The sequence below is a fragment of the Alosa alosa genome, chromosome 22 (genome assembly GCF_017589495.1).
Source record: "Alosa alosa isolate M-15738 ecotype Scorff River chromosome 22, AALO_Geno_1.1, whole genome shotgun sequence".
Lineage (NCBI taxonomy): Eukaryota > Metazoa > Chordata > Actinopteri > Clupeiformes > Clupeidae > Alosa > Alosa alosa.
In genome coordinates this window covers 12,835,764-12,863,749 of record NC_063210.1, presented here as the reverse complement: position 1 = coordinate 12,863,749, position 27,986 = coordinate 12,835,764, and the positions used below count along the sequence as shown (strand labels likewise).

The 27,986-nt window shown below is 42.9% G+C and overlaps 1 protein-coding gene and 1 long non-coding RNA gene across 4 annotated transcripts in view; one reads left to right on the top strand and one right to left on the bottom strand.

Moving 5' to 3' along the window:
- Window positions 1-89: 89 nt before the first annotated feature.
- LOC125287169 lies at window positions 90-26,574 on the top strand. Its single transcript, XR_007192325.1, has 3 exons — window positions 90-233; window positions 1,041-1,069; window positions 26,454-26,574. It is a non-coding gene; the product is annotated as an uncharacterized LOC125287169 (long non-coding RNA).
- Window positions 19,743-27,986, bottom strand: part of LOC125287146 (carbohydrate sulfotransferase 3-like) — a 20,728-nt gene continuing 12,484 nt past the window's right edge. For all 3 annotated transcript variants that reach the window (XM_048232698.1, XM_048232699.1, XM_048232700.1), the window contains 2 exons: window positions 24,338-24,551; window positions 19,743-22,103 (listed from right to left, as the gene is read on the bottom strand). In XM_048232698.1, the coding sequence (XP_048088655.1) occupies window positions 20,867-22,103; window positions 24,338-24,447 (1,347 nt within the window). In that variant the 5' untranslated portion in view covers window positions 24,448-24,551 and the 3' untranslated portion in view covers window positions 19,743-20,866. The remainder of the gene's footprint in view (window positions 22,104-24,337; window positions 24,552-27,986) is intronic.

The following is a 27,986-nucleotide window of genomic DNA, read 5'->3' as shown; positions in this document are numbered from 1 at the left end:
GGCAGGGACTCCAGCCTCCGAGATCCTGGTGGACCCAGAGGGCTTAGTTCCAGGGAGAAGACTGCCACCAGCTGGATACAACATGTCACTGCAACTGTGAGGCAACCAGTGAAAGAACTGTGTTCCAGTGTCTCAAAATAACAATAGAGGCATAACACCAGTGATGTGAGTGTCTCAACAAGAGAACTCATGAATGCTCACCACCATTCAGATGTATAAGAAACAATGAACAGGTTTGTAATACTGTCCATTTTACATTGGTGATTTTTGGGAAAAGGTGTTCATTGCCTTGAGTCTTTAACCTGAATTTCTGCTATATCCACATATAGTCTGATGACACACATTTAATAGTTACCTTGCCTTTTTTTTTAATGTTAGGCTGTATTACCTTGATGTTTAGGAATACACATGTGGCCATTTCTGCTACACACTGTCATCAGACCATGTTGACCGCTGTGGTGGAAAGGTTTGCACTCGCAGCAGTTACCGTGGCCGCAGCTTTTCTCACAGAGGCACTTTATATATTTTTATATTTTTATATAGCCCTCAGAGAGATCCACAAACACTCTCCGACTCACTCGGAGTTTCATTGAGGGGAATGAATAAGAGCTGGCCATGTTTTAATGTTAGAAGAGTAATAGAGTTGAGTACCAAAACATAAAGGACATATTATTTTGCGTTCTACTATTTGACCTTGTTGGACACATTATTATTTCCTAAATTACCTTACGTGTAGTATGATGTTGAGGAATGTGTGTCTAACATGTCTTAGAATTATAGTTCAATAATGTATGCTAATGATAAACGAAAAGAAAATCTATTTTTTTAATCTTTTTTTTTGTAAATGTAAGGTACAATACATCTGATATTCATTATAATCTTAAACTATGGTGTACTTAGAACATAATTACTGGATGCAATAGACTACAGGCTTATTTGAAATGCTTTCACCCATTCACTCAAAAAAGTCTTTCCCCACAAATCCACCACAAAGTGTCCTCCATCTACTCTGATATGTACCTATAATCTGTATCCAACAGGAACTGATGAAGAGGTGCAGCAGATTAAGGTATTGTTGGTCTTGTCATTTATAAGTTAAATGCATAAAGATATAGGGCTGATCTCACTGACTGATTATGCTATTAATAGCTCTCTTAGATTTGTAAAGCATGTATTGTGCAGTACAAGAATGTCGAAAAACAGAGCATAGTCGCCCCCCCCCCCCCTTCCCCCATATCTAACATGTGTTGAAAAAGATCCTGGTCATTGCAAAAACAAGCAGACATGAACTTCCATCTCTGCAATGACTGATCACCTACAAACAAACATCTCTCTCACACAAGCGCCTCTCATCAATCTTCTGCAGCCCTCGCGCTAAAGGGGAGGCGTTTGCCGGTGTGGGACGAACACATTTTCACAGGAATTTGGATTCCTAGTCTGTGTCCACACGGCCCAGACAGACTAAAATAAATAGCACTATTTTAGGATTCGGAGTGGTGCACGCATCTTTTTGGTGGTTGACTATGGAAAGGCACATTTCAGAGCATCAGTCTGTGTCGCAGAGGTGGGGAAAATTGGGGGGGTTGGTGGAGCTGGCTGGTGTGGATGGCCTCTGATTGGAATGGTCCATCTTTTGTTGAGAGGAGATAGCTGAGAGAATGTAAACGTTGAGTGAGCATGGATTAATGTCTTTTTTAGACTTGTCCCTAAATGGGCTTGAGAAGAAGGTCATTTTTCAACGTTTAAAAAAATAACTGTGACAGTGGCCATTTCAATTTTCTATAGCTTCAGGTAACTTATAGGCAATATAGTCCATATGAAACACTCTTGTTCAAATGCAGTTTTTGTGCCTTAAGCTTCTTGGTCGTCCATCACTGCCATGTGCCTCCATGGGCGCAAATATACTATTCTTAAGTATTCATTTGATGCTATGGCATTTCATAAAGATGAAGACCATAACCTGCTAATATTGAAGTGTGTATGCATATGTGTCTGTGTGTGTGTGTGTGTGTGTGTGTGTGTGGGGGGGTTAGTTTGGTAAAAGCATGCCTATTTCTCAGTGTTTCTTAAAATATTGTGTAGCTGGTGCTTCTCAAGTGGCAGCTTGCTGCTTGCCGAGCTGAGCGCGTGGAGCGAGCAGCAAGCGATGGGCCTTCCTCTCTCATTGTTCCACATGGGTGGGCTGCATTAACCCGGAGATGAGAGGGGAACTTACCTGGAACAGGTTAATGACCACACACTTTCCACACCATTTCATCCTGCCGAGCACGGCCGAGGGGAGCTAAACGCTCCACTTAGACTTCCCCTAAATTATGGATTATCCAAAAGGTGGTACGATTAAAAATTCAGGGGTGGCAGAGTTTTTCTGCCCCTCCAACCCCCCCACACACCCCCTCCCACCCCTCACCCCCACCAACTCATCCCATCCACCCCCTTTTGCCCGCCAATTGGTGAGCGGGGGGGGAGGGTCTGGAGAGGTTCTGCTCCTTCTGTTAGCTGAAGAAACCTCGCCCCAATATCTGTTACGTGGGCCATTAATATTGGAGGACGGAGACAAATAAACAGGAAATAACTAATCATCCCCGAAGGCCACTTGAGAAGGGTTCACTCGAGCAGGTGATTGACAGTTGCAAGTGTCATTTGGTAAAAGGTCGATTTTCAGGTGTTTGCAAGGCCTCAGCGAAATTAATTTTGTAATATATATGAGGGCTATTGGCTGTCTTTATTCATTTATGAACATATATCCCTTAGAGCCTTTGAATATTCGCTGACCATCAGCAAATTAATGGAATTAAGCTCCAGCAGGTATTTACTATAGGAAGAGTTGCTGCCAAAAAAACCTTTCCATCCACAAGGATTCCAGTTCATTCCAGAAGTGTTATGCTCCCTCGAGTTGGATTATTCAAAGAGTAATTTGTATAAACTTCAGCAGAGCTAATAAAGCATTTCATTTAGTTTTATTTCAAATGTTCTCTTGTCGTTTCACATTTAGTTGTGTGCTGTAGTTGTATTTGCTATATTTACATTTATACTATTGTTACAGCTTTTAAATTATACAGAATTTAGGCCTATCCTACATGATAAAATATAAAATCAGTGAAGTAAAGATTGTTTGCTTGTAGCTACTTTTTACAGTGAATGATTACTATCATCAAAGGCCCTCTAGTTTGTCAGAACTTGGTCGGGAAATCTCCTATGTTTGGAGTTAGCAATGGCTTGATAAGCTTCACCAACACCATGAGGGGAGCGCTGGGTAGCTGGCGAGGCAGCGGGAGGGATCAGTGACTCTGGTGTGAAGTGCGACGTTTCCCCGGGGCTCGCAGACATCTGCTGCACATGTGCCCGCTACCGGCTCCCACTTTCCCCACTTACTCCCAATTAATCTGGCCTGTGGTTCATATTTGTAAAACACAGAAGCAACTGAGGCGTACTGTTTTCGAGGGGGGAAAAAAGCCACAGTTAAAGTGTTATGATTCTTTGTTGATGTTTTTTGGGATGGAGACCATGCTGGCGGTTTGCTCTGTAAAAATCATTGCCTCGGTAGCTCACAAAAGATGATTAATGAGATGTTAGATCTCATTTGACACAAACACCCTTTGTAGAAAGCTGTCACATGCAACTACAAAGCCTTGGCCTAACTGGCCCAAGACTGTAAAAGTCAGTGCATTTTTCTCTCATTATAAGCCCAGCTTTGCCACTAGAGGGAGCCACACTCTTTTCTCTCAGTCGCTAAAATGGGTCTGGGTCTCACACGATCAGGTAATGTCAATATTAGTCTTGTTAACGGAGTTTGGACCTGAGGTTGATCCCAGTTTCTACACTTTAATATCAGAGAATATCTCCTCTATGTGTTATATGCATAAATATATGCATGTTAGCTAATTAAGTGGGCTTAGTTTAATATTTTGCATGAAAAAGAATATGACATTCACATAAAGCATTTTGGATTTAAAAAGGCATCAGAGCCAGAGCATTGTATTTCATTTAGCCTCTAGTAAACTGAACGTTTGCTGGACTTGCAGTAGCAAAATGTCATTTTTAATTATTTCGTTCTTTTCACTTTATTTCATTGCGTTGAATGAATTGTCCAGAACCAAAGTTAGACTGAGGAAAAGAGAAGGGTGATAGGCTACTGTGTGCCATTAGTAAAGGATTAGTTCAGTGTGGCGTCAGTGGTGTTTTGGGGGGACGTCCTCACACTTCTATGTCATTAAAATCAGGAAGCCATCGTAAAAAAAGGGGGTCAGGGTTGGTAGTCAAGTGGCTGGAGTTTGTAAAATACCTCCTCGTTTCTTTTCTCTTTTCTCACTAATTAGAGATAGCTGAACGAATTGTTGTCGTTAACATCACCACGTCCCAGTTTCTCACATTCCCCAAAGCACACCAAGGCTTCCTACTGTGACTATACTTGTGAGAGATGATTGTCAGGTGGAAAAGAAAGTGCTTTCTTTTTTTTACCAAGAAAGGAAGAGAGATCGAGAGAAGGAAAGACTTCAAAGGCTGTCCAGCTATGTTATGAAGTAGCATGGTCACCATGTGAGAAGATTCATAAGCAGAAACCAGTAATATATCTGTCAACACCATCCCTCCCTCTGTCTTCAGGCATGTTCGGAGATGTAAAGTACAGGCTGTTAAAAAACGAGAAAACCTTTGGATAATTGCATGCACTCCACAGAATCCGCTGTAGGCCTTCTCGACAAAACATTGTCTGCTACAAACACAATATTTCACCTTCTGCCACATCATAATGGTTAAACGCTTTCATTTACCAGCACTGAGCTTGGGAAAATCCCTGCCAAAAGAAGCACTGGTATGTAGTCATATAGAAAGGGGTCTACTGACCCCTATAGGAGACTAAAGGAATTACATGTAAATCTGAAGTCTGGGCTAATGCCACCAAAGAGAATATTTCGGCTTTTATTTACAGGATGGTGGCAAACAGGGCATTGTTGATATACTTTGCAACCAAACTTTTGTGAGCGTTACTGTTTCATTAAAGCCCACAGAAGGAGTCTGAGGTACACCCTTTGGGCTTGTCTGATACACACCCATCCCTTGATGTCATTTTGGTCCCTCTGAATGAAGACTTCAGGGAAGAAAGAGTGTTTTCTCACACACCACACCACACGCTGCCAGAATGAAAAGTCATTGTGGTTTCCGAGATGAAGCTACACAGTAAGGGTACGTTGGTTTAGGCGGTGCAAAGTTTCAGCCACCTACCTGTGCATGTTTAATTCCCACACTTACTGATTATCCAGAGCAACAACAGAAAAAAAATCAGACATTTTGAAGTATTTAGCAAGACACATTTAGCTAAAGTGGCATCAAGGCCAAGTTCAGTCCCCAGGCATTGCCAGGGAGCTCAAGTGCTGACAAAATGCATGTCGTGACAGAACCTCTATGTCACGTCTGCACACATATCAGCAGTGTGCAAACACTTCTTCACTGAAAGGAGTAAAGGGACACGCCAGCTCTTTCCATTTTTATCTACAGTCAGACCTAAAGGGCTTTGCAGTGGAAGTTTATCGCCCCACTCTTCACACAGGTTGTCAAAGGAGCGGGCCTCCCTCTGTGTACAATGGAGAGGGGGAGAAAGTGTTGGTGAAAAGTGCACTGCTTGCCCTTGTTCAGCCATCTGGCCACACGGAGAGAGGTGTATAAATACACCAGGCTCACGCGCTCCCCTCAGGCGAAGACAGAAAACCTCTGACCAAATCATGAGAGAATGCATTCGACGCAGCAGTGCACAATGTGAGTCAGGCCTGCTGATATCAGGAGAAAGTGCGACCACCCAGCAATCACGCAAGAGATTTAGACAAAAACAATACTTTTTTGTGCGAGTGTGTGTGTGTGTGTGTTCTGCTATGTTGAACACATCTTTAACCCAAATAGAATTTCAGTTGTTTGTTGGGGGTCTTCATGGCCACTGGCATGCCACGTATGGATAGTATATAGGAATTCAGGTTCTTGACTTTGCTTCTTTTAGAGAGGGCTTGTGGATTCAGACAAAGCGCTGATGCCACAGACCACAAAGGGAGAAGCCTAGCTGGCCAGACTTGAGTCAAAAACCGAGCCACCATCCACCCACTGCAAATTACAAACGTAGCATTACTGGTGGTGTCTGCCTGCAAGCCTTCCAGAACTCTCTGGGGTTGACACACAGATTGTTCCCACGGCTACCAGCACAGCTGTCACGATTAGTGGACATTGCGATGAACGAATGTGATGATAAACCAACAATGACGACTTTGCTACACTTTGTTAAACTTCAAGTCTGTATGCCATCTGTTTCTTTCACTGAGTTGAGTGAGTCTTAACTGAGTGAGACTTGTATAGGCCTACTTGTGACCTTTTAATTGTTTTAGTTTTAGATCACTATTCTCATAAGTGACTATTACAGTTCCAGTTTGCCACAAGACTGACACGAGATGACCCTTTTTGTGCAATGAAATGCTACCATTCACGTCAGGGCTATTTTACAGAATAGTATGTCCCATTTTATATAAGCCCTTATTAAGAGAATAGTACGTCCCATTTTATATAAACCCTTATTAAGAGAACGATGCAGTCGTCTGCTTCAGGGCCCTCTACCCACACGGCTTCTTAAACCTTTTAAGTACCATATGCAAAAAGCTCATGTACTGTAATCAGGAGGGTGAAACCCATTCATTTATGTCTAAAACTAGTGCACATCATCATCAAGTGGCCTTTTTAAAGATTTTCATTTGACCGTTAAAGACCTCCCAAATGCCGTTTCCCTGGCGATTAGGTCTTTATTTTCCTTCTCAGTATGGAAATTGTATGGGGCATGGATTTTGGCTCGAAACCTCAGGTGTCTGCTTTGCACGTCAACATGGTTGGTCTGGTGCAATAAAGCGGTCGTAAAATAATTTGTTTGAAAAAACAACACTGAAAACAGCAGCGGGAGCAAGACAAGTGGTTGACTAAAGTGTTAAGACCCATTTAGTTCTCTGGAAATGAAATGCAAGTGTGAACTTGTTTAGTTGTCCCTGATAGGGTTCTCTGTCTTTTCTGCAACAATGAACAGGTTCCCACATTAGCTGAACATGGTGAAGGACAGGAAAACCTCTGTTTGGACCTTCCATTCTCCCCTCAAACTTAGCGTAAAACTTTCTTCTCTCAAGCGTTAACGATGGGCACTACTTGACTCAGGAACTTGTTAACCTGCGTATTCTGTGAACCAGCTCATGAGCAGGAACGCCCCCTTGAGGCCAGAGGCTATCCCCCGTAATGAAAGGTGTTACGATTTAACCACCTGTTCGCTGTCAGTACCTGGACTGTTCCTAGATCGTGAGGGAAGATAGTCAGTTAATGGGAGTGGGGAAGTGGAAGTCTCTGAGATATCCTTTGTTTGAGGAAGACACACCTGTACCTGTATTTATTACCCCCAAAAAAAAAAAAAAAAAACTAATCTCATAGGTACAGGTGCTCAACAGGAGATTTGTTGTAATTGCGACTGGTAGCAGTTGACATAACGGCATGTGATGACAGCAGGGACCAACACTGCTTGACTGGTTGTCTTTAAGCTCCAAGGGTCCTGATTTAGATGCTGGGCAAAGTGCAAAGTCTAAAGTCTAACTAAAGCTTGCTTATTAGCTACGCAAAATCTTTTTGCAAATTTAATACCATGAGAAAGATCTTAAGCACAAACAGAGGTGGCCCTTATGATGCCGTTAGTAGAGAACTTTGCCCATAGACTGACTTTGCACTTTTCCCAGCATTTAAATTAGGGGCCCATTTTTAAGAGAACGTAGTACATATATGATAGATAGATAGATAGATAGATAGATAGATAGATAGATAGATAGATAGATAGATAGATAGATAGATAGATAGATAGATAGATACTTTATTGATCCCCAAGGGGAAATTCAAGAATATATATACATACATACATACATACATACATATACACACACACATACATACATATTGTACATACATACATACATACATACTGTACATAAATACTGGTACATACATTTTGTATACTTTTTCTGGAAGATCCTACTATTGAGTAACTTTAATGTTGGGGTATTCTTGTCACATTTTACTGTGCTGCTTTGCCAAGTGTAACTAGCTAGCTTTTGGGAGTTTATGAGGTATTAAGTTTAACAGGGGGGAAGACAGTGCAGACTCTGAAGTCTGCACTGTTGACAGTGAAGTTACCTTTCATTACACCGTTCTGGGGATGTACCCAGCAATATCTGTGAACATCTGAGCACACCACATAATCCAGTACATTGTTATATAATCTAAAACTATGTCAGAGACAAAGAGTAAGGCTTTAAGTAGAAGTAACACCTAATTAGTTATGTGTGACAGTCATTTGGAAAATGGCTGGATTCTTGAGAATCACATTCCCCCACCTGAACCTACTTAAGACCATGTTCACTAAAGGAAGGGCATTAAGAAGACCAACTCATAATACAACCTTCCAGTTTCTTCCAGTTCAAATTGGTCATTTATTAATGACTCATACCAGATAAGAGTTTCTTTTTTTTAAACAAAGACTCTATTCACTATTTCTCAGAAATAAATGTACTTCTTTTTTTGCGTAAGAACATTTACCTTTGCTTTGGCCGAAACCACAAACTTTCTGGCCCCACGGGGGCATCAGAAGGGCTCTTTGTGGGTGAGGAGAGACCGACAGTCGAAACCATGAATGTCCCGTCTTTCTCAAACACTGGCGTGACGGCGTACACTGAGTTCGGAGGAGGAACCCGATGTACCGGGAGCAGGGAGAGAGAGAGAGACGTGGGAGCAGGTTTCCTGCTCCACCAAAACTCACATCAACCCACACTGCTTGCTTGTCTTAAGAGGGCCCATGTTTTTCTTTTTTCTTTGACTACGACAGCAATGGAAGCTGGAAAAAAACAACACAAGGGCTAAGATAAGCTAGAAATCAAACTCAATGCTTAGAAGGCAGTCATTCAACATTGTACTATGACGCAGTTGTACGAAATATTTCTCATTCCTTACCTTGTCAAATCAATCTTGATTTCCTGTGTGCTTGGATAACATGGGCGCATGTAGTTTCTTCCATAAATGACCGTGCTATGCTCTTAGCCTACCCCCATGGAGATCTGTGAGGGGACCCAATGTTTTCCTTGCCAGGCCTATGATAAACAGCAGGAAATTGTTGCAGTGTAGTAGATTTGGTTGGTGCATTCTGTAAGACAAGGATTTTGTTTCATTATTACACTTTATTAAGATATGTTTGTTTTAAATTTGGTGTTCAGTTTTGGCCTGAACACCAAATTTAACCATAAACTGCAGTCATCCTAAACGGCACATTTTAACTGTTGTTGTTAGATAACAGCAAGCATAGGGGAAGCTGGAAGTGATACTAAAGAACTTAGAGTGCTGTGTGGCATGAGGCCTTTTCAGAGTTCAGCTTTAGAAATTGAACACTACTACTAATGTATTATTATGTTTTTCTCATTTGTTTTTATTTGTATTTATTTTATGTATCCTTGGTTTAACCAGGGTGGTCAAAATGAGACAGAAGTTTCTTTTCCAAGCGAGACCCGGCCAAGAAAGGCAGCACCTAGTTAGAATACAAAAGATACAACATAAAAAAATACAATACAATCACAGTACAAATAGGATGTAAACAGAACAAGGAAACCAGGAGGGCAGCACTCAGAAGGACAGGGACCGCATAGACACAAGGATGGGCAGATTCTGGTTGAAACAACAGTGTGTCAGTGTTGGTCAGATGACCATATTAGACTACAGTGGAAAGGGATGGAAAAGGCCTGCCATGTGTGTGTGTGTGTGTGTCTGTGTATATGTGAATGTGTACCAACGTGGGTGTGTACACCTGTTGTGTGTACAGTGTCTGTGTTACTATTAGTGTGTGTGTGTGTGTGTGCGTGTGCGTGTGTGTGTATGTCAGTATGAGTGTGAGTGTGTGTGTTTGTGTGTGTGTGTGTTTTTGTGTGAGTGTGTGTGTCTGTGTGTGTGTCTGTGTGTCAGTATGAGTGTGTTTGTGTGAGTGTGTTTGTGTGTGTGTGTGTGTAAGAGAGAGAGAGAGAGAGAGTGTGTGTGTGGTGTGTGTAACACCGCTACTTTTCCATCTTGGCACTGAGTTTATTTAAGTACCGTTTCCTCAACCAGTGCGAGAGGTCGAACACAAGGCCTCAGTCTTTCCCTCCGCCGAGGCACACCTCAATGCTATCTTTTGAGCAGCGCAACGGCTGGTGCTCCTCTTAATGCCGCTCAGAGCCTTCGTTTGTGTGGCTTCCACTGCGCCAGCACATTTCGCAGGGGTCTGAGAAGAAAGAAAAGGGTTGCCTCTATAGCTCAGGCTCTCCACACTGATTCAGTTTGGTCCAGTTTGGTCCATTGCGAAAGCACATCAGCCTCATTGAAACTGAGGTTGCTTTACTTGTGACTCACAAGGGTGTTGGGTTTTACATTTCTTGTTCAAAAGGGAAAGAAAAGTGCAAATATGTATATTTGACATGAGAGGAGATCTACGTACCTGCGCAAATGTTTGACTGTACCAAATAGAGGCAAAGTGTACCTTTTTCGTTCAGCAGCTGGCGAATGTTTGCTCGAATTGCGTAAGCAATGATAAATTAGTTTGCTTCGATCCTCTCCAAACTCAAGAGCACAAACACTCAACGGGGGGAAAGAAGGTGGCAGATTTATTAGCTGGCATTCCCCCGGAGCCAGGTCCCCGATGAGACAGGGTGCCGGGCACAGTAGGGGAACTGGGGAAGTGATATCGCCGTCTAACTAACTGACAGAGACTTTCAGAGAACTTTCAGAGAATTGAATCACTGGGGACTCATGTGGTATCCATGTGAGGGTAATTAAATAAGGACAAGGGAGGCAAAAAAATAGACCCAATGTAGTAATGCAGGCAACTGGGCCCAGGACTCCTCCTTACCTTTACTAGAAGTAAAACCACTGACCGACCACTGACCGAGTTGCTGTACTTCAAAAACGGTTCACATTCAGGAACTGAATGTTGCTCTATTTTTACTATCTATTTTAGAAGTGTGTGCAGTTGTTGCTTTGGTTGTTTATTTGGTTTGTATACGTATGTAGGTGTGGTATCCCGAAATGACTGTCAAACCACTGAATAATGTTTTATACTTAGTTCATAAACACAGACATTAAAATGACAGTATGGGGACCCAGTGCCTCAAATAATACCCACCACGAGACTTTAAACAACAACTGTGCAGACAAATTAAAATGGAAACTGCTGACAGAGAGAAAGAGAGAGAAAAAGAGGGGCTCTTGTCATCCATGTTTGTGCTGTACCTGTTTACACATCGAGGCTGGCTGTTTACTCTGCCTCCTACTGCAAAACCATCCTCTCATTCTTCACATTTCAGAGTCTATCCTGCAGAATTTGTGCGGGTGCTCGAAAAGCCACTAAATAAGGTCACTGTGTTGGATCGATGTGTGGTAGTGAATGGCCCAGAGTTAAGTGAAGGAAAGTCATCATTTGCTGACTTCTTGAGAATCAGCTGTGATTGCATACAATTAAAGCATTTAGAAATATTAGATGTTTTGAGTGGCTGACAGCTGATGAGCAAATCCGACTGAAGAACTAAGGGGATGTAGCTCTATCTGTCTGCCTCTCTCTCTCCTTTAATTTAAAACTTGGCTCAGACAAAAGCTTTAGGCTGGTGCTTTTTGGAAAACAACCAAAGCATTTCCACTGACATCTGAGGACATCATAGGATAAGCAGCAGAACACAAAGTGTCTGACGGGAAGATTAAAGGAATGTGTTTCGGAGGGTGTGTGTGTGGTGGGGGTGGTACTGCATGCAAGTTGTACAGGAGCCAAAGCCAGCCAAGCTATCTATCACATGCCCTGTCCCATGACATCACTGCCACAGAGGTGTGTGTGTGGGGGGGTGAGCAACCTTATATGGACAATTCTGGAGAGGAGCCATAAATTATCCAGAGGGCACTGTGGTATTATGTGTTTCACAAAGTTCATAAAAGAAGAATTTACAGAGAGCCCACATTTGGAGAATGTGATTATTAGTCAGGCTTGAATGCCTTGAGGCCTTAGCAAAGTAGTTGGTCCTAGTACTACAAGCTGTTTGATTCCTTTTCCAAAGCCCACCGTCTGGTACTTTGTTGCAAATAAACTCCTAGTAAAGGACTATGGAACGTGTCTCATTATTGCATGTAGGTTTTGCCAAAATTATGTACATGACATTTCCTTTCTCCATACTGTATCTGTTTTTTTGCCACCCAGGGTGTAGCTGTTGTTGATAATCCTGAAAGTAGAGAGGTTCTTCCTTTTTTTCTAATTTTCACCCAATCTTTCTCACATGGGATCTGCTGGGGACACAAACCACTGTTGTGAAGTTGTATTAATGGTGCAGTCAGCAATTGGGCACAACATAGTGTTTGTTTTTGTTTATATTTACATTTCTTGGCAGATGCTTTTGTCCAAAAAACTTGCATCATATTTTAATCAAGGACCAAACAAAACACACCAGAGAGGTAGCTCACCCCTCCCTTCAGTATTCCCAAAGAAACTCCACACAGTGTTTCATTTTTGTTTATGGGACAGGCAGCCCCCAATATATCTGTTTCCAGTTTTCAGTTTCAGTTTCTGCCTACAGAGACCAGGTGTTTTGACAGTGTACACTGGGCAGCGAGCGGATCATGAGGCGATGTTCGCTGAATGTGGGCTTGAAATCGCGTTTGATCGCTGACTGCACCTTTAAAGGTGCTCTAAGTGATGTCACGCAGTTTCTAAGCTAAAACATTTTTTGTCACATACACCAAACATCTCCTCACAATCCGCTAGCTGCCTGTCCCCCTGAATACAATGTAAAAAATGTGTCTCTGTAGACAGCCCAGGCTCCAAAAACAACCTAGTACAGCCTGGACCATGAAACATAACAAACTTTTCCAGCTATTCACCGACGAGATCCGCTTTCAGGAGAGTTTCAATTGCAAGGGGGAGGGAGGGGCGAGAGCTAGCTCTCTGTTTTGTTTGAACGTCAACAGAAGTGACATTACCCAACATCGCTTAGAGCATCTTTAAGTGAAGCCACTGATGAAGAGTTCCTCTCTCTCTCTCTCTCTCTCTATCTATCTATCTATCCATCTTCACTGTATTTCTATGGCCAGAGAAAGAAGACAGTGTCTGAAAAGAGTTGCAGCTGTAACCCCATGGAGAATGAGGGAGAGAATGATGCCACTCCTTTAAGCACAAGGGATTACTCACTTCAAGAACCTGGGTTTAGCATGGTGAGGCTGTTTCCATGGAACCAGCCCTATTCAGCCATTCAGTTGTTCATTCATTCTTTCGCTCTGAGAAGTGGCACATTGGGGAAGGCTATGAGTCTTAGCTGTGTGGTTCAGACATAGCCTTCTTTGAGAGATGTTTTTAGAAAATGGGACCATTCACAGTACCAGCCCATGTACTGAGTATGGCCAACACTATTAGCCAGGTCTATCACGAGATCCCCCATGGATTGAACATTGTAATGATACAATAACAGAGATTCATTGTGCTTGCCCCCTTTATAGTAAATACAATGTCAGCATAGTTTGTCTTTGTAAGGATTTTTTCAAGTGCTCAGTTAAATACCGTTGTGTACATAAAAGGCGTGAGAAAGCCCCATCCCAAAAATGACAGGATTGCTTTGGTGAATATTCTCTTGTAGGTGAACAGTATGCTTGACTCCTGTTCTGTGTGAGTGCATTGAATGAATGTTGTGTATTTGTTTGATTTTTGGCGGGTGCATTCTGCATTTATGTGTGTGTGTATAACCTACACAAGTGTGTGGATTTGTGGGATTGTGTGCTCGTGCGTATATTTGAACAGTTGAATGTGTGTGTGGCGGTGGTGACTTGCAGCAAGGCAGTCAACATATAATTAGACAAATGTAAGTACAGATACATTTTTAGCTAGGAATGCACTTAAATGTTTGAATCTAACCCACCCCCCAAAAAAGAAAAATCCAATTGCTTGTTTGCCTCTGAGGGGGAAATGGTAGTTAGTCAAGGAAAACATTTTGCCTTATGGTCTTATGCCTTACAATGAATTATTCCTCTCGTGGATTAGTCACTGCAAGAGCTACTGATCCTTTGCACGTTCACTGAGCTCTATTTGTCTTTAGTGAACTCTATTTCCAGTGGCAGACAGAGGTCTACTATGCTCTGAAAATGCCTTCTTATGGTCTGAAAAGAGAGAGCTAGAGAAAGGTCTCTATAAAAAGCTTAGGTTTGTCTTAAGAGGGCGGAGAAAGAACTCGTATTTTAAACAGGGGAGAAACCCTGTTGATGTGCCTACTTTGGGACGTGCAAAGCAAGCGTTTGTGGTCGTCCGACGACTTGACCTCCGCCATTTCTTTTGGCTGCCACAGGGTTTTGGTCGCCTCAGCGGCATGGACAGGATCCGGGAATGTGTGGTCCAGGGACATAAAAATCTGTTCAATCCCACGGGAAGGTTAAGTAAACAAGGATGTTTGCTCTATGTCTGTCGCGTTAGCAAGGTGCCATTGCCTTACCCTGGAAATCTAGAGTTCTCGCGAGAGCACAATTTGAATTACACTCTGGCAATGAGTAATGAATGATGCACGTTACTTTTACCCCTTGCATCGCGAGGAACCAATCACATCGGTGTATCTGATATAAACGGGCCAGCGGCAAGCTAAACAGATGACGACAGCGCTGCAATAAATTAGTCAGTAAACATTGGTCGTAGTGTTATCCAATTGCGTCGAAGTCCGGAATCAATCAGTAAACATTGGTCGTAGTGTTATCCAATTGTGTGCAGTTGTAGCGGATGCCAGCTAGCTTAGCTGTGCTTGTGGAACGTTGGTAAACCTCACTCCCCGATGCCTCAAGAGTGCTGCTGGCATGCGAGCCAGTAGCCTGGGCTATTGGCTCAAGTGTTAGCGCGCTCGCCTCCCGATCCGAGGTGCTGCTGTTCACGGGTTCGAGTCAGGGCGTGTGCAGAGCTGAATCGCGCAGGTACAACACAACGCAGGTTACACAGTGAAATTTTCAAATGCAAGCTTGGTGCCGCCCCTCGAGTTGGGCCATTACATTATGTCATGGCCAGACCCTTAATCTTTCTAGATTACCAGGGTCTGGATTTTCCAGGCTACCGTTGCCTCCTTGTTTTAGTTGAACTCTTATCCCCTCTTTCAGAATTGATCTTGCAATAATAGATGACTAAGAATCGGTAACATCATCTACACTATTTTATATTCTAATATGTGAATGACTTGCTCTTAAAATAGCTTATTCTGTTGTTTTTAATTCAGGGCCATATGCAATAACATCACATATCTGAGATGGTCACATTTCAACTTCATGAAATAGTTTTAGGTTTGATGACAGCCTCAAGTCTTTTCCCATTATTGTTCATCTCATAATCCTGCAAACCCAATGGCTGATAACTGCATGTCCAGACAGAGTCTTTTCATTTCCTGAACGACTTGAAAAGATGTTCAGAGTCAGCTGTTTGTGAGCGCCTTGACTTCTCTCACTGAAGGGTGCTCCAAATGTAAGCAGAGCTCTTCACTGTAGTTTTTTCCATGTTTGGGGTACACTCTTGCTACTATGAATGCGGAGCAAATATATAAATATCACCATATTGAGTTTTGGTTTCATGAATTAAATTAAAAGATTTAATTTATTTGATTATCTGTGTGCACAAAAAGTTAGTTTCTCCCAAACACCACACACAAATTCCTCTGTATAGTCATAGTCATGGAATCTAAACCTTACTCCCTAAGAAAATTGCCTGATTTCATTGTATGGACTTTAACTTAGTAAGGTATTTAAGATTATTAGTTTTGTTCAGTGTGATAGGGAAAATGACTCAACATGACAGCATTTCGTAACAACACACAGTATTGCAGCCTGAAATATAAAACACCATGCAGTCTTTTCCTTTCCAAGTCTAATTGACATTCTCTCATCTCGTAATATGTTAAGGCCAGTCGGTAGCTCCCAAACTGCTTGATCCTGAGTCATAAAACGCTAATACAAAACATGTTTTCGACACGAGTCGTTTGGTTAGACTGACACAGTTGCTGTGATCAAAAACAGTAGTGAAGAGAGCAGGCCGTTTTGGCCATGTGAACCCTGTCAAAACTCTATTTGTAGGTGAAATTATCAAAGCAATTTCCGCTGGATGGTAACCTTGAACCGGAAACCCTAGTGAGCTATAGCCAAATCCGTTCCTGTGACGACAAACGGAAGCCACTTCCACCCAGCTTTTCCTTTGGCCGAATCAATTCCAACCACTTGTTGCTCTGTGCTATGCTGTGCCACATATTAGCTATATTGAGAGTAAATTACATGCTGTCAGCAAAGCCACAGGCCTGAGCTCAAACTCACCACAAATGCTTTCTCTGGCTTTGATGGTGTTGCTGATGACTACCAATGGGGATTTATATATTTCTGTTTATATATTTCTGATGATGATGATTGGATGAAGGTATTTTGGGACGACGACGTCACATTTCCAAAACTGACTAGCTCAACTGTGTGATGACTCATGCCCAAAGAAACAGACAATCTGTTGCATTGTATCACTTATGTGTCCGTGGACATGGACACCGATTAGCACACACACATACATTAATGGCCAATCCAATTTGTGCAGGGACCGCATGAAATCAGACTTGACACAGGCCCCCCTTGACCTCATGCATCCTGGTTCCGATGTGGTAGGGAAGGCCTCTGAGTAGAACCAGCTGCCCCTGTTTTGGCTGCCGCTGTGGGGAAGAGGAGTTTTTGGCGCAGTGGTGAGTGGTTTGCGTATTCTATATTTGCCCCGACCGTACAGAAAGCTCCACCCTCGACTATAGTCACTCAGTAAAACCTTCATATCCTCTCAGCATCTCTCTCTCTCCCCTCCTCTCAGCCTCTCTCTACCAGAGCATATATGAATTCCCTGGCTCTGCTCATTAGCCTGATACGTCACCAAACACACAGCCACATGGGCATGTAGGTAAAATGCGCACTTCCAAGAAGTAATTTGACCTTCTACAATGTTAAATTCAACGTGTAGAACCTCTGAAACTCTTTAGTCGAACTGCCTCTCCTCCAAAAGGCAATATCATAGCAGCACTTCTGTGAGTGGGCAAGAAGTCTTCAGACCCCTAAGGCGTTCTACATACTCGACACACCCGACCGGTAGCGCGACACCGTGACGTCGATCTTGCTGGCGCGCCAGGATTTTAGCCAGGTAGCGCACCATTCTTTTTTTCAGACGAGCGCGACAAAGCGGAAACAGGAAGATGGACTAGTTCGAGGCCAAGCGAGAGTTGCAGTGTTTTGTTACAGTCGTGAATTTGTCATAGTTTGCTGGATAAGTTAATAAAGTTACCAGCGAGAGTTGCAACACATGGAATTAAGAGGAAAGAATAGAAACGATTTATTAAATTATTATATATTTATTTATTATTTAAATTAAAAAGGATATCTATTAAGGCTTGAACAAAATCTCTTTCCACTTCAGGAAATTACACAAACTCAGCCAGCTGCTAGCTAGCTAGCTAACTAAACTGTTTAAATTATTAAAATTTCCCTCGGGATGACTAAAGTATCTATCTATCTATCTATCTACCTGTGCGCGCACCTTGGAAACTAGATGATAATGATGGTGGTAGTTGTGAATAGTAGCAACCAAAGTCTGAAGTACCATCACAGAGGCTAGCTAATAGCAGAGCCCGTTTACATCCTCTGCTACTAGTGTTTCTTAATGCAGCTTCTTCTGCTGTGTAACGTAGTTAGCGTTAATCTTTTCACAACAGCGACACCTCTGTTCAGGAGAATACTTAAGGCTAAACAGCAGGTAGCCCTGCCCTGCTGATGTGGAGGTGTTAAGTGCAGATTTGCATGTGAACACACTCGTTTAAGTATGTGTGTGTGTGTGTGTTTGTTTGTCTCCATTGCTCTGAGATTATACCCTAGCAGGCTGGCTAAGAGAGGGTGTGGTTGCGTGGGGCAGGATGACTTTGGGACCATGGACGCAAATGTAAAGTGGGGTGGTGATGGTGGGGGTGGGGCATGGGGTGAAATTGCTACTCTGGAGCTTTGTTGAGAGTTTTAAATAGTTGCATCTGTGCTGCAGTAAACACGATTGGTCGCCACAGTAGCCCTCTTCCTCGAAAGGCACAAGGGCCGCCGGTGGCGGACCACAAGCACATGGTGCTGAGACTAGGCACAAGGGCGGGAAAAGACACTCTTGATTTAGACAAAAGGGGGGAAAAACAACAGCGGAGGATTGTTGTCGAATTGCACCACTAGACCAAGCTGGCAAGGGAGCATCCCAATCAAACTGCCATTCTTGGTTTTCTACGAAGCAAAGATGTGACATTAAAATTGCCAGCCTCTGAAAACACTAAGAACATAGATTACTAAATGGGCACTGAAAAAGAACATTCTTTCCTCAAATTAAAGCAGTTAAGCTTCTTCTTTATACAATGGTTAGAGTGGTATATTTTTGGGCTAAGCAAACCAGTGCCCAGTAGCATACCCCTTAGCATATTAAAACAGTCATGAAAAGGCAATTGTCCATTAAAATGTTACATATTACTCTCCTATTCCCTAACCACCCACACACTCACTTATTCGCTCAACTGCACACACATACACAAATACACACACACACACACAGACTCTTGCTCACAAAATGACACACACACACAGTATATATATACTGCCGTTCAAAAGTTTGTTTTTATAGACAGAAACAGAATACCAGCTGAGATCAGTTGGATTGTTCTTTTAATCAGGGCAGCAGTTTTCAGATTGTATTATGTGCTTACAGAATTGTAAAAGGGTTCTCCAATGTTTTCTCAGTTAGCCTTTTAAAATTTTATCAGATTAGTAAACAGAATGTGCCTTTGGAACATTGGATGAATGGGCCTCTGTATATTACATTACATTACATTTGGCTGACGCTTTTTTACCAAAGCGACTAACAACATGGTAAACAGTAAGTTTTAGAACAATTCTCACAATTTTAGGACAGTTTAAAAAAAACATTAGAGTACAGTAAGAATAAGTCGTCGGAGTGCTGTTTTTAGCAGTTACTTGTCAGTTTAAAACGGCTGGTGAGTGCTAGGATCAGTAAGACTTGTTGTAAGTAATATTACATTACTAGTTATTAGTGTAACGCTGTGTACACAGCATTTACTAAAAGAAAGGTTTTGAACAACTCACTTGGGTTTTCTGCTCGGTGTCATCTTGCCAGTCAAGGAGTGAGTTGTCCAAAACCTTTCTTTTGAGTAAACTATGTGTACACAAACAATGTTCTCAATGCTCGAGTTCATGTGTAGAGACACTGATGATACTTCGATCAAAGTTTCATGTTGTGTCAAGCCTTCTTAGTGTTCCAAAAATAGCGATTTTGACAAGATCATGTATAAAAATAGTAGTGCCCCTAGGATTCCCATTCAAAACTCAATTTGACCCGAAAACGACAACACGGACAAGCTTAAAAGTGGCGCTTCCGACGTAATTACGCTTTTAAACGAAAGTCACGCTTTAAAAATCAGCCATTTCTTTCTACAACAGTCTATTACAACATTAATGATGAAAACAAGGATATTTCTAAGTGACCCCAAACTTTTGAACGGTAGTGTACAGTATATAGTAAGACATCCATCCATCACTCTGGAAACTGATTTTTTGAGCAGGGCAGTGGCAAATATTACAGCCTTTTGGCATCCATAAAATGACTCACTCAATTTAATCACAAGTAGACATCAGCAATATTTAATTTCATAAGCAATGAAATCCAGATGCGTCAAAACTGTGACCTCGTAAAAAAACAAAATAAAGGCAGAGTGTGTAAATTGATGTATGTAGAGAAGAGAAACAGTAGCGCTACGCAGCAGACAGACAAAAAAAGAAAAACAGTCTCCAGTCTCCTCTAATCGTTTGCCAGGAGACATCTGTCAACAGAGACAAACAGGAGATAAATGTCACACGCTTCTGCAAGCCAGCTGCAGAAAGAATGTCAGAGAACCACTCGGAGGAGTTGTAAACATCTGTTGTTACAGGGGAGGAGAGACCCCCATATGGACCTGTGGCTCTCACAAGCCACCTCAGTCGTAGAACACACACACACACACCTCTTTCCTAGAGGAGGGTCATCATGAACTACACATTAACCATTCCTTAGTGTCTGTGAATCTGTGTGTTTAAGCGTGCTTGTGATTGTGTGTGTGTGTGTGTGAGAGAGAGAGAAGCAGAGAGAGTTCATGTCCGTGTGTCAAACAGCAGCAAGGCAATTCCAGACATATATGGCAAGATGGAAGGATAAATCCTGATATCCCTTATTCATCTTTGAAAAAATGGCACTTTTGTATAAATGTTGCACTTTTGCACATTGCTTTCGGCCTAAAAGCAGCATGTCTTCGCCAAATCTCCATGTCACTTAAGAACACTTTGGCCCTCAAATGCTTATATCCAAAAAAGATATATGCATCACTTTGTTCTTTGTTTTTCTGATATGATAATGAGATCACTGAAAGATACCAGTTACCACAAGCCACATAGTCAATATCAATATTCTTAGACTACTCTGTAAAAAAAATATCACTTAAATAAAGTTCTGTTTCCCTCTTTCTTAAAATACCAAATACCCAGTACTCTAGTGTTCAGCGATTCTAATTTCATAATTCTTCTTTAGACACAGTTACTTGATAAAATAATAAAAAACATCAAGCCATATCCCAAAATCTACCTCCTTACAGTTTTCAGATATGTAACTACACAATGCTGCATCAAGCATGTGTTGCCCTCAATAAATACCAAACAATTGTTAAATAACCCCAGCTAGGATAGCAACTCCTTGAAGAAAAATAAAATAAGTTGTGTTTTATGAAAAATTCTTTTCCGCGATTAAACTGATGGACTTGTCCATTAGCATCTCTTTGCTCTCTGCAAATTTATACCCAAACAGTTTCATTGTGGGCCCACAGACCTTCTGTACAACTTGGGCTAGTTTGAACGGTATGCTAAATCTCCATTTCTCCACCTGCTCAGAGGAGTTCTTCTGGGTGGAGTATACCCCACTGACCTCCTTGGATGCCTGAGTGTTCTTCAGTATCCACTCTTTGACTTTGGATGTGAAGGGGATGCCGGCGAACTGGTACATCTCTGTGGCCTTCCTCATGGGGAAGCGTGCTATGTCCTCGTAGCGCACTAGCATGTAGCGGTCGCGCAGCCACTCCGGCTGCTTCAGGCCCACCTCGGCGGACACGCGGATGTTGTCGCAGTTGCCCTTTAGTTTGCGGACCTCGTCGTCATCCACGGGCACCTCCCCGTCCACCGCCCAGCGCTTCCAGTTCTTGTACTTGGCGGAGAACGCCACCATCCGGGAGGCGAGCACGGCACGTGGGTCCCGCACCAGCTGGATGAACTTGACGTCCAGCCTGGGGTCCTCGGCGAGGGGCCGCAGGGTCTCCAGCTGCCGGACGCGCACCGACTTGATGGCGCGGTGCTCCTTCTGGCGGCACGACTCGGACGCCATGGTGAGGTTGAGGGGCCCACAGCGGCGCGTGCGGCACCGGTAGCGCTCAAACACGCCCTTCACCACGGGCCCGCAGACAGGCTCCTCGCACAGCGAGCTGCTCGACTCGCGCCGGAAGAGCGCCGGTGTGACGTGGTCGACCGGTGGCGGCTCGATGAAGCCCTCCAGTGTCGTGAAGTCGCACAGGAAGAGCCCCTGGAGCACGTCGCGATAGGCGGGCGCGGCCGCTGTGGCATTGGTGCCCCCCGTCTCCAGGGTAAGAACCCTCTCGACGTGCCACAGTGGTTCGAACAGGTAGAACATGTTGCCCCCCTGCTGGTTGAAGAACTCGCCCACGAACGAGGAGCCTGTGCGCGTGGTGGCCAGTAGCAGGATGTGCTTCTTGCCCCACGACGAGAGACGCTCGGGCTCTGGCTGCTCTGTGAAGTTCTCCAGGCGCCGCTTCATGTGCCTGGGTAGGCCGGGGTCCAGACGAGCAAGTGAGATCCTGGACTCATTTTGTGGCGTTGCTCCCACTAGGGCGACAACGCTGGCCTGGAGCGGAGTCTGGGGGGTCTGTCGGGGGGTGAGCTTGTCCGATACCCTACAGAACACAGAAGAGAATGTTGACTGCGTTGGAGCATAACAGCAGAGCCTTGAATGTGCATGTTGATAACGGTTAGTCAGTAAATGGCTCAGTAACATGTTACCCAGATGAAATGAGAACCAATCTGTTGTTAGCCAGTTAACATGAGCATAACACTTCAGATCAACCAAATCTACAGTTTTTTGCTTGGCTGACTATCACTACCTCAAACGATATCAATCCTGCTACAATAGTGGATTCAACAAGAGCTTTTAACACTCATGGCCATGTTATATAAATATTATGGATGACATTGGAGGATAAACAGAAAGCACCATGAAAGCAAAATCCAGCAGTTAAACTACTAAAAAGAGAGTGTAGGAAGACCGAAAGAAAATGGTGTATATACAAGCTTCAGATCCACTATGAAAATCCATAAAGAGATGCTCCGCACATTTAACTCTGAAATATGCAAAGCAAGATAGTCTTTCTTCTCTAACGTCATCAGTAGAAGTTCAAATAACACTCATGTACTATATTTAACCGTCAAAAAGTTAACAAATTCCCCCTCACAATTAGCGCCTGAACTCTCAAAGCAATGACTTTGCATCTTTTTTCAAAGGTGAAATTGACAAAATCAGACTCATATCTCTGTAAATGGAGCAGGACCTAAATGACTATCAGACATGCTTCAGCAGTACACACCTTCTCAACCTCTCAGGTCTCAAGGGGAAAAACCTGTTGTTAGAACAAAACCAAAGTTCACAAAGCCAGAACTGAGAGACTCAGGAGAAGTTTTTATCCCCAGGCCATCCGAACTCTGAACTCACACTATACTGACTTTGCACACATTCACTCTTCAGCACTCTCAAACATTTCCCAACTCTGAACTCACACTATACTGACTTTGTACTCATTCCTCCCTCAGCACTCATGACCCCCACACACACACACACCTACAAGACTTTTAGCACTTTTACATCCCTCACCCTATGCTATAGACCTTTATTCATTTCTTTTTTTCATCCTGCGTCCAAAACACACACACACACACACATATCTGACTTTCTCAACTTTTGCACATCTCCATAGAACTTTTTATTTATTATTTTTGATTTCTCCTCCATCTACCCATGTCCTTGATTGCCTAGCCTTTCTGCCCCCAGCCCACCCCCCCACAACACACAAAAACACACACTTACATCTTCACTGTCATACAGTACTCTGCTTGCAATAGTAAGTCCCTTCACCATACTTGCAGTACAACGCCCCCAATACACAGCACATTGTCTCATGAGGGAAGCTTCTCCAGCACACACATGTGCACACTGCCCTCTCCCCACATACACAGCACACTATCCATCTCCCCTGTCATCCCCCAACACACACACCAAGACCCCTGGCAGTTGGGTTAGCCTCTTGAGCCGTGGATCTGCCCAAGGTTTCTTCCTTGGTAAGGGAGTTTTTCCTTGCCCCTGTTGCTCTTGGGTGCTCCTTGTTGGTGCCCCCCCAATTCCAATCCTCCCCCACCTTTCTTATGCAGCCCTTGCCACTTAATCTACTAAACCCCTCTTCTACTGCACTTTTTACCCCCCCCCCCACTTTGCACAAATAGGCTGACACCAGACATAATTTCACTGCATTTCTTACTTCTATAACTATATGCATGTGACAATAAACTTCCTTGTATCCTTGTATCCTTGTATCGTTGTAAACCTGGTGAAGCAACTTTTAGCTGCTGTGCGGTTCAGCTCTGGAACCAACTTTCGGAAGACATACAGTATATATATAGGCTTTGCTAACAAATGCTTAGGCAAATGCTTAGATGTGGACTCTAAGCGGTTTGCCTTAGTATGTTCTAAGTATGTGTTGTGATTATATGACTTTATATACAAATGTTTATGGAACACAACGACCAGAAGACTGGCAGCCTTAACCCTTAACCCCCTACCAGCACATCGTATGGAAACTGTGGCAAGGAAAAACTCCCATATTCCAGAAAGAACCCTTGAGCAGAACCTGACTTAACCTGACTATTGCCCTTATATGCTTTTAGTTGCTATTACTGTAAAGCACATTGAATGACCCCTGTGCGCTATATAAATAAACTTGATTTGACTTGACTTGTTGTTGGGCTGTTAGTCTAGACATGATTAACAAATGAAACCAGCTTGCATCACTAAAACCAAGAATTGTGCAATCCTCTGGCAGAGTGACTTTTCGAAGGCTTCAACCTTAATGGGTAGGCTTACCGGGATATGATGTTGTTCTCCTTCTCGATGATGACGAGGGCCACAACAAACACAAGAAATATGGTGTATTTGATCCTCATTCTCGGACACACTTGGATACGTTTCCACATGCCACCTGGGAGCAGACGTGCACTGAAACAGCCAGACTCTGCAGTGACCTGACTGTTCCAGGGGTTCACTGGTTCATCCTTCTACCCATCACAAATGCCTCAATCTGCAAGACAAAAGCAGAGGGGGCAAATGAGGCAAAAGGCTGGATAACACTTTACTTGGATGGTCTGAGATTATCAGATTAAATTGAAATTCAGTATATAAAATTGATGTTGAATAACTACTGAACATTACCTTAACCAAAACCATCCCCTAGCCTTAACCTTAACCACACAGTAGTAGTCTAAAGAAATAGTAGATAGTCTAAAGAGAACTATCCAAGTCAAATGTGACCAAAGGTGGCATCAGCAGCACTAAAATGCTGAGACATGCAGCCGGCACCAGACAGATTTCCCCAATCAGGCTGATTCTTGTCTGGCTGTAGAGCCTCCATATGGACATTGGTTATCATGTCTGCTTTTCCATCTGTTGTGCTGATAGATCAAGACTACAAAGTTAACCTATAGTGATAACATATTAGGCTAATGATGATGTCCCTTGTGAGTTACATTGGTATGATCATGTGATATATGTACAGTATGTATATCATTTGGCCCATTTCTGTTGTATCATCAATTTCAGGCCCAAAAAAGGCCCAAACATAAATGATCACATTCATCTAATCTTTCCTAACAATCCACTAGCTGTCTGCCCCATAAGCAGGCTGTCAAAAAAACGTGTCTCTGTAGGCACTAGGCAGCCTAGGCTCCAAGATCTGTACACAACAACAATTGCTACCAACAAGGGTTGGCAACCCACTCAAAAGCAAAATAAAGTGTTTCAACCAATAACCGACGAGATGCGCGTTTAGGAGAGTTTTAATTGCACGGGAGGGAGTAGCGAGCTAGCTCTCTGTTTTGTTTGAACATCAACAGAAGTGACGTATCCCCGTTATCGCTGATACAACGTTTAAGGCAGTGTAAAGAATTTGAACATTTCTGAAGGTTTTCTTTCCCCCACCAGTGGTGTGTTTTCTGAAAAGATAGAAGTCAACAATTGAAAAGGAGGGCCAGAAATGTCAACCTGACAGTGCATAGCATAATTATGCCAGCCTGTAATCAGTCTCAGTGAAAAGTGTCAAAGTGGAAATACCAGTGAAATTGCAACTCACTGTTCACCCCTTCCATCCGGCCTCGGACACCACCTTATTCAGAGAAGTTTAACCTTTTTCCTTCAATTCTCACATCTTTATGTGCTCAATCTATATTTCAAGACACCCTGTGGGAGACAGCCAAGGTGCACTACATACCAGAGGTCTCAACAGGTCAGTGTCTGAGTCAACAGCACAGGGGCCGGATGAATGTCAGTGCTATCTGATGGATCGCTCCAGGGCCCCTTCTATCTGCCGAGCCTCCGCAGTGGTTAAGGGGGAAGCCCACCCATTATGCCATGGGAGCACCCCTGGAGAGAGCCGGGCCATTCACCATCCATGTTTGCCCTCCTCTCGCTAAGCTAACGTTGATAAAAAAGACAGAATAGCACACAGTACTACAGATAACACTGAAGAGTGAAGTTAAGCCCGTCATAAAAAGAAACACTATCAACCACCACTGAGTGGCTCCTGTTCTGCTGAACAAGTGTTGGGAGAAATTCCACAGAATTCCATCTATACAATGTGGCATGGCGGAGCAGCACTAATGTCCCCAAATGACAATCGGTCGACCCGGGTTCCATTCCCATTGAAAAAAAGCGTCTGCTAAATATCAGTCAACTTTAACTTTAAACGATGTGTAGCCTGTATCTATAATACTCTGTTTTGAGGGGTGAAAGAGTTACATGTGATCCTGGCAAGAGTGTGGCGTTTGTGTTGGCTTCTCAGTCCCATAGAATTCACCTACATAAAATGTAGCCTGTATAATTACACTACATAGCTTAGAGATTAGTGTGTTTGTTAGCCTACATAAAATACTTGTGGCCCTCCAGGTGCGAGGAGACAAATGACTAATGGCGTAAAACAATGTTTTAGTTAAGGAAAAGAGGCTCTCCATCTTCTGGCCTGGCGACTGAGAGGAGGCAAAGAGACGCAGCTGGACAGCTGGAAACCCGACACCTGTCAGCGTGTTAAAGAGCGGCCTTTCGAGTGTGAGCAGGACATGTGCCATCTGCTCCGCAATCTCAGCTGTGACTGAGGAGGTGAGATTCAACCCCTTTCCAAACACTCCAATCCCAAACCCCCCAATCTGGAGGCAAACTGTCTGGGAAACTCGAAAGCTACTACACTTCAACCCCTCAGGCATTTTTGGTTCGTAGCCACCCATTCACTTTTGCCTTGTCTCTCATACTCAAAGTCATTAAGAAGTGGGTTAATGAAGCTTATCCTTACATTGGTGATCCAAGACTCTACTGTCCTCCAAAAATACAGACAAAGCACCCAAGGCTAATTAATAAGACCCTGATAATATGCATTTGTATGGCAGGTTTATCCAAAATCACAATTATCCAAAGTACAAATCACACTAGCACAGGATATTTTTGAAATTGAATAACTGAAAGTTTGTAATAGATTAAGACTGGCACACTTTGTTTATGTTTAGGTTTCCACAGGAGTCCTTAAATGAGTGACTACTGCTGAGACATTTGGATGAAAACAAAAACAAGCATTCTCTTGTGACATACAGCAACAGGTTTCCTCGTTCCCTTTTTTGCCTAGGAAGGGACGACTGCTTGAAGAATAAGGACAGTAAGCTCTTAAGGAGGCCAGCCAAGAGTGAATACAGACATTGCTTAACAGCAACCGGACCTGTCTGCTTAGAGCCTGCAAATCACAGCCTGCTGGTGCAATATGAAACATGTGATTCAGCTAAGATCTGGCGGAATGGGACCCATTAGGTGAAAACACAGGTGAAGGTAGAATGCCATTCATTTATACGCTTTGGATTTCTATCCACATTTGTCATTAGCTTAAACTGGAGACACATCTTCTTGTTCAGTAGTTAACTACATTTTCCAAAAATTAACAAATTAGAAGTCCTCTCTAAAGAAAGAGGCTTACTGTTTCAGGGCAGAAAACTCATAATGGCATATAAGGTCAACTTCTTATTTTGATAATTGTATTCCGCCTTTCCAGTTAATAGTGAGAGATGATACACCATCATGGATCTGGAAAATTTTGAGTATTCTATATGCAGATGGAAATAAATGATCATAAATGATCATACATCACATAAACACATGACTAGAAACCTCGCACATCCCAAAAAAGGATATGGTCAGAGGTGTTAAAGTCATAACAACATATAAAGGATGTACTATACCTCTATAGTCTATATCAGTTGTTCTAGAGTGCGGAACAAAATTGAAATAACGAGAACCCAGTGTATCAAGAACACAAATGTTTAAGAGTCAGACAGGCGAAGAACATTCTCTCACTAACAGACTGGATGTAATTCTGTTTTCTGCAACAGAGCTTCTCAGAAACAGCTCATCAGATCAGACTAAATAAATTGTGATCTCTTCATTGCATCCTCCTGCTGTGCATAATATACATCATGTTTGTTTC